Raw genomic sequence first — 6,784 nt, 5'->3', positions numbered from 1 at the left:
CTCTTGTTAACAGCATGTAGTTTGGTCATACTTTTTTTCATATTTTATTGACATATTCATTTATCATATATTCCTTCCTAATTATACAATCAGTATCTCAGAGTATCATCACTTATTTGTGCAGCCATCACACTCACTTTTAGACCATTTTTATTACTCCAAAAAGAAAATGATCAAATAGACATACAAAAAGAAACCCAAAACATCCCATATCCCTTATCTCCCCCTATTTATTAACCCCTAGTATTGGTGTGGTGCAGCAGTTACTGTTGAAAGAATTTTAAGGTATTACTGTTAACTGTAGTCCATAGCTTGTGATAGGTATTTACCGCCATGTATCTTTTTATTATTAAGTCTTCATACTAGTGTCATATATTTGTACCACTTCATGCAAGTACTTACTTACATTTGTAGTGTTAATCAGTGACATACATGACTCTAAACAACCTCTTTCAATCCAAATCACCTGCAATACAGCACTATTCCTTATAGTGCCACTACTCTCACCTCCGTATCTATTTCCAAACATTTTAAGTTTAACCCCCTTATACATTCTGGACATATTATATTACCACTCCCTCTTCTCTAACTTCTGTCTGTCTCTAGGTATCCTATATTCTACATTTTAAGATTCTGAGTTTACATAATTCTAGTTAGTTCATATTAGTGAAATCATATAGTATCTGTCCTTTTGTGTCTGACATATTTCATTCAATGTTGTCCTCAAGATTCATTCATGTTGCTGCGTTCTTCAGGACCTCATTTCTTCTTACTGCTACCTAATATTTCATCGTACATACTTACCATATTTTGATTATCCATTCATCTGTTGATGGAAATTTGGGTTGTTTCCATCTTTTGGCAGTTGTGAACAATGCTGCTGTGAACATCAGTATGCAAATGTCTGTTCATCTTCCTGCTTTCAGATCTTCTGGGTATGTACTGAGTAGTAGAATTACCAGGTTATGTAGCAACTCAATATTTAGTTTTTGAAGAACCACCAAACTGTATTGCACAGCAGCTATACCATTTTGCACTCCCACCAGCAGTGAATAAGTGCTTCTGTTTCTCCACATCCTCTCTAATACTTGTAGTTTCCTATTTTTTTTAAATAGTGGCCATTCGTATAGGTGTGAGATGATATCTCATTGTGGTTTTGATTTGCATTTCCCTAATAACTAATGAAGAGGAGCATCTTTTCATGTGCTTTTCAGCCACATGTATTTCTTCTTTGGAGAAATGTTTATTCATATCTTTTGCCCATTTTATAATTGGGTTATTTGTCCTTTTATTGTTGAGTTGTCAGATTTCTTTATGTGTACCTAATAGCACACCCTTATTAGATATGTGGTTACCAAATATATTCTCTTCCATTGAATTGACTGCCTTTTCACCTTTTTGAAGCATAGAAGTGTTCAGTCTTGAGGATTTCCCATTTATCTGTTTTTTCTTTTGTTGTTTGTGCTTTGGGTGTAATGCCTAAGAAGTACCTTGTATCACTAAGTCTTGAAGAGGTTTCCCTATGTTTTCTTCTAGGAGTTTATAGTACGGGCTCTTATATTTAAGTTTTTGAACCATTTTGAGTTAATTTTTGTATAGGGTGTGAGGTGTAGGGGTCGTCTTTCATTCCTTTGGGTATGGATATCCAGTTCTCCCAGTACCATTTATTAAAGAGACTATTGTGTCCCAGTTCAGTGGATTTGGGGGCCTTGTCAAAAATCAAATGACCATAGATAAGAGGATCTATTTCTGAACACTCACTTTGATTCTATTGATCAATATGTCTATCTCAGTGTTGGTCCCATGCTGTTTTGACCACTGTGGCTTTAAAGTCAGGGAGTGTAAGACGTCCAGTTCATTCTTTTTCAGGATATTTTTGGCAATTCAGGCCCCTTAACCTTCCAAATAAATTTGATAACTAACTTTGCTAATTCTGCAAAGCAGGTTGTTGGAATTTTGATTAGTACTACATTGACTCTGTAGATCAATTTGGTTAGAATTGACATCTTAACATTTAGTCTTCCTATCCATGAACATGGAATGTCTTTCTACCTATTTAGGTCTTCTTTGATTTCTTTAAGCAATGTTTTGTACTTGTCTGAGTACAGATCCTTTACATCCTTGGTTAAGTTTATTCCTAGGTACTTGATTCTTTCAGTTATTGTGAATTGATTTTTTTTTTTCTTAATTTTCTCCTCAGATTGTTCATTCCTAGTGTATGGAAACACTGATTTTTGCACATTGAACTTATATCCCACTACTTTGCTGAATTTACTTATTAGCTTAAATAGCTTTTTTGTGGTTTTCTCAGGATTTTCCAAATATAGGCTCATGATATCTGCAAATAATGAAGAGTTTTATATTTTCCTTTCCAATTTGGATGCCTTTTATTTCTTTTTCTTGCCAGTTCCTCTTGCTAGAACCTCAGGCACAATGTTGGATAACAGTTGTGACAGTGGGCCTCCTTGTTGTTCCTGATCTCAGTGGGAAGGCTTTCATTCTCTCCCCATTGAGTATGATGTTGGCTTTGGGTTTTCTATATAAGCCCTTTATCACATTGAGGGAGTATCCTTTGATTCCTACGTTTTGAACTGTTTGAAGTGGTTTTATCAAGAACAGATGCTGAATCTTGTCAAATGCCTTTTCAGCATCTGTCAAGATGATCATGTGATTTTTTCCCTTTAGATTTGTTAATTGATTTTCTTGTGTTGAACCACCCTTGCATGTGTGGAATAAACCCCACTTGGTCATGGTGTATAATTCTTCTGATGTGCCACTGGATTCAATTTGCAAGTATTTTGTTGGGAATTTTTGCGTCTATATTCATTAGGGAGATTGGCCTGTACTCTTCTTGTTTCTTTATTAGGTTTTGGTATTGGAGTGATATTAGCTTCATATAATGAGTTAGGTAGTGTTCCCCTTTCCTCAAATTTTTGGAAGAGTTTGAGCAAAAATGGTGTCAATTCTTCTTGCAATGCTTGATAAAATTCCCCTGTGAAGCCATCTGGTCCTGGTCTTTTCTTTGTAGGAAGGTTTTTGATGACTGATTGAGTGTCTTGGCTTTTGTTTGCTTTGTTGAAGTCTTCTATTTCTTCTTGAGTTAGTGTTGGATATTCATGTGTTTCTAAGAAGTTGTCCATTTCATCTAAGTTCTCTAGTTTGTTGGCATAGAGAGAACAAACTGTGATTTTTTTTATTTCTTTGGGATCCCCCTCTCATTTCTGATTTTATTTGTTTGCATCTTCTCTCTGTTTGACTTCGTCAGTCTAGCTAAGGGTTTGTCAGTCTTGTTGGTCTTTTCACAGAACCAACTTTTGGTTTTATTGATTCTCTCTGTTGCTTTTTTGTTCTCCAGTTTATTTATTTTCACTTTCATCTTTTTATTTCTTTTCTTCTCCTTGCTTTAAGGTTAATTTGCTGCTCTTTCTCTAGTTTCTTCAGTTGGTCAGATAGGCCTTTGTTTTTAGCTGTTTCTTCCTTTTTAATGTAAGCATTTATAACTATAAATTTCCCTCTCAGCACTGCATTTGCTGCATCCCATAAGTTGTCATATGTTATATTTTTGTTTTCATTCATCTCCAAATGCTTGCTATTTTCTCTTGCAATTTCTTCTTTGACCCACTGATTGTTTATGAATGTGTTGTTTAACCTCCATATGTTTGTGAAAGTTCCAACTCTTTGGTGGTTATTGATTTCCAGCTTCATTCCGTTGTGATTAGAGAATGTTCTTTGAATAATTTCAGTCTTTTAAAAATTATTAAGACCATTTTTGTGCCACAGCATATGATATATCTCAGAGAATGTTCCATGAGCAGTTGAAAATAATTTATTTCCTGCTGTTTTGGGATGCAGTGATTTACGTATGTCTCTTAGGTCTAAATCATTTATCATATTTTTTAGGTTCAGTATTTCCTGTTTATCCTGTCTAGTTGTTTTATCTATTGAAGGGAATAATGTGTTGAAGTCTCCAACTATTAATGTAGAAACATCTATTGCTACCTTCAATTTTTCCAGTGTTTGCTTCATGTACTTTGGGCACCTTGATTGGGTGCATAGACATTTATGATTGTTATTTCTTCTTGGTGGATTATCCCTTTTATTAATATATAGTGTCCCTCCTTGTCTCATAATATCTTTGCATTTAAAATCTGTTTTATCTGATATTACGAATATCTTTCAACCTATTTATATCTTTGCGTCTAAAGAGAGTCTCTTGTAAACAGCATATAGATAGATAAAATTTTTCATCCATTTTTCCAGTCTCTGTGTTTTTATTGGGGAGTTTAATTCATTAGCATTTATTGTTATTACTGTAAAAGCCGTCCTCGCTTTATCCATTTTATCCTTTGGCTTTTGTCAGATCTAGTATTTTTCTCTTTTTTATCCTTTTAGTTACCCCAACTGATAATCATCATTTCAATACTCTCCTCCAAGTCTCTCTCTCCTGTCTTGTTTTTTCAGCCAACAGAACTCCCTTTAGTATTTGTTTCAGAACAGGTCTCTTGTTAAAAAATTCTCTCATTTTTTTCATAAAAATATCCAGGTAGGTAAGAGGTCAAATTGCTTCCATTTTATAGATAAAGGAGGCACAAAGAGCTTACGTGACTAACTGAAAACGTAGATCTTGAGTTCCAGTTGTAATATTTTCCCATTAAACCATTCTGTCTAAATAACCAAATAACAATATTCAAATAAACTATCAATACACAAAAGACCTAGGGTGAATGAGAACAGTTAAGTGTAGCTACATTACACTTGGGGTTATTTGTTTACGGGGCTGTCATAAAGAGACAGCATATATATATATATATATCAGGATTCCCTTGTGTGAAAAGGATAAAGTCAAAAAGGAACATACCAGAATCACAAAATTATAAAAATCATAGATAAAGGTAAGCCTGGATCAAGGAAGCACTCTTTAAAAAGAGACAGACATGGCTATTAAAAAGTTGGAATATATCTAATCTTTAATATGAATGTGAAGGCCAACCGTAACATTCCATAATGATGAAATCTTGGAATAGATGGAATATGGGTGTGAACATCAATTCCATGTTCTTAAAATGGAGGCAAAAGATTTAAACATTTATCCAATAATTTCATGAAAACCAATCACCATTCTTTTTTATATTCTGAAAGCAGAATTTTTTACCGTAATGAATGATTATACCCAGGAAACAGCACCTGACTTAAGAGTCTGCTTCACCCACTTTTCTTGGAGTTGATTTTGCCTTACAGAGAAAAACCATTAAAATTTCTCTTCTCTCTGCAAGATTTTAAGCATTATGTAGAAATACAGGAAATCCTATATCAGGTAATACATGAAAAACAGAAGTCAAAATGATACATGCATACTGACAGCAAGTACACTAGTATATCCACTACCAAATGACATTGCAAAGTTTGCAAACTCTGCAAACTGGTGATGGAGGATGGTAGTTTCCGAGGAACATACTTAATCAGACCCTCAAAGTGCCCTAAAAACCTGTATTTTTAACAAAAGACCCAGTGATTCTAAGTTTTGATTGGAAGTATGGTTTAGGAAAAGCAATTCTAACCTTACCATGTGTCAGATTAAATATACAATGAAACTAAATTGTAAGTCATGTAATTGAACTAAAAAACACCCCACAAATTTCTCTCCATAAAGTATTAACAGATATTTAAATACAGTACGGTTTAAAAAATGAGATAAAATGATATTGTGTATATGTAGTTGTATTCATAAAGATAAGTATGCTAACCAAAAGCTATACAGCAACATGAAACATTAATGGCAAATTCAACTACAAGCGAAGGTATTATTCTGAATTCACATTTCATTGAGTGTCAAAACCCACAAATCTTTTAGTCCTTTTCTTGTACATTATTCTGTATCCGCATTGTCTGCATCTGATTGGATCCCTGGATTTTATTTCATTTTCTGTGTGACATTCTCCACAGATATAGATCATTGGCTGCTGCTTTGGCGGTTGCATGTCCTTCTGGGTGTCCATTGTTAGTCCACAGCATGGAGAAACCCTTTCATTCCTCTCTCTCACTTTTGAAGGACAGCTTTGCTGGATAAAGAATTCTTGGTTGGCAACTTTTCTCTTTTAGAATCCTAAATATGTCATACCACCACCTTCTCACCTCCATGGTGCCCGACAAGTAGTCAGTATTTAGTCTTGTGTAACTTCTCTTGGTTGTGGTGAATCACTTTTCACTTGCTGCTCTCAGAACTCTGTCCCTCTCTTCAGCATTAATAGTATGATTAGCAGGTGTCTTTGAGTGTGTGTGTTTGGATTTATTCTATTTGGATTTTGTTGGGCTTCTTTTATTTGCATATTTTTATCTTTTATAAGGGTTGGGAAGTTTTCCCTAATTATCTCCTCAAATAATCTTCCTAGCCCTTTAGTCTTCTCCTTCTGGGACACCAATGATTCTTATATTTGTGCATTTCATGTTGTCCATCATTTCCCTGAGATCCAATTCAAATTTTTCCATCTTTCTCACCATTTTTTCTTTTGTGCATTTGAATTCAGTTGTTCTGTCCTCTAGTTCACTTCTTCTTTCTTCTGCCTCCTCAAATCTGCTGTTTTGTGTCTCTAGTATATTTTTAATTTGATCTACGTATCTTTTATTTCCTTAAGATCTGCTATTTTTCTATTCCTTCAAATTCTTCATTATACTCTTCTAGTGTCTTCTTGATGTTCTTTATCTCTTTAATCAAATCATTGAAATTATTTAGAAGACTTCTTTGAACATTTTTGATTACTTGTTCAAAATTTTGTGTCTCCTCTGG

General features: G+C 34.2%; 1 protein-coding gene across 1 annotated transcript; it reads right to left on the bottom strand.

Moving 5' to 3' along the window:
* Positions 1-5,819: 5,819 nt before the first annotated feature.
* LOC119543483 (DNA-directed RNA polymerases I, II, and III subunit RPABC4-like) lies at positions 5,820-5,996 on the bottom strand. The gene has a single exon (XM_037848341.1). The coding sequence runs from the start codon at positions 5,994-5,996 to the stop codon at positions 5,820-5,822; it is 177 nt and encodes a 58-aa protein (XP_037704269.1).
* Positions 5,997-6,784: the final 788 nt, after the last annotated feature.

The sequence above is a fragment of the Choloepus didactylus genome, chromosome 8 (genome assembly GCF_015220235.1).
Source record: "Choloepus didactylus isolate mChoDid1 chromosome 8, mChoDid1.pri, whole genome shotgun sequence".
In the NCBI taxonomy this organism is placed as follows: Eukaryota; Metazoa; Chordata; class Mammalia; order Pilosa; family Megalonychidae; genus Choloepus; species Choloepus didactylus.
This window is presented reverse-complemented; position numbering and strand designations above follow the sequence as displayed.

What these genes read in the sequence shown, in the direction of transcription:
- LOC119543483 (XM_037848341.1), bottom strand. Translation starts at nt 5,996, where the DNA reads ATGGACACCCAGAAGGACATGCAACCGCCAAAGCAGCAGCCAATGATC.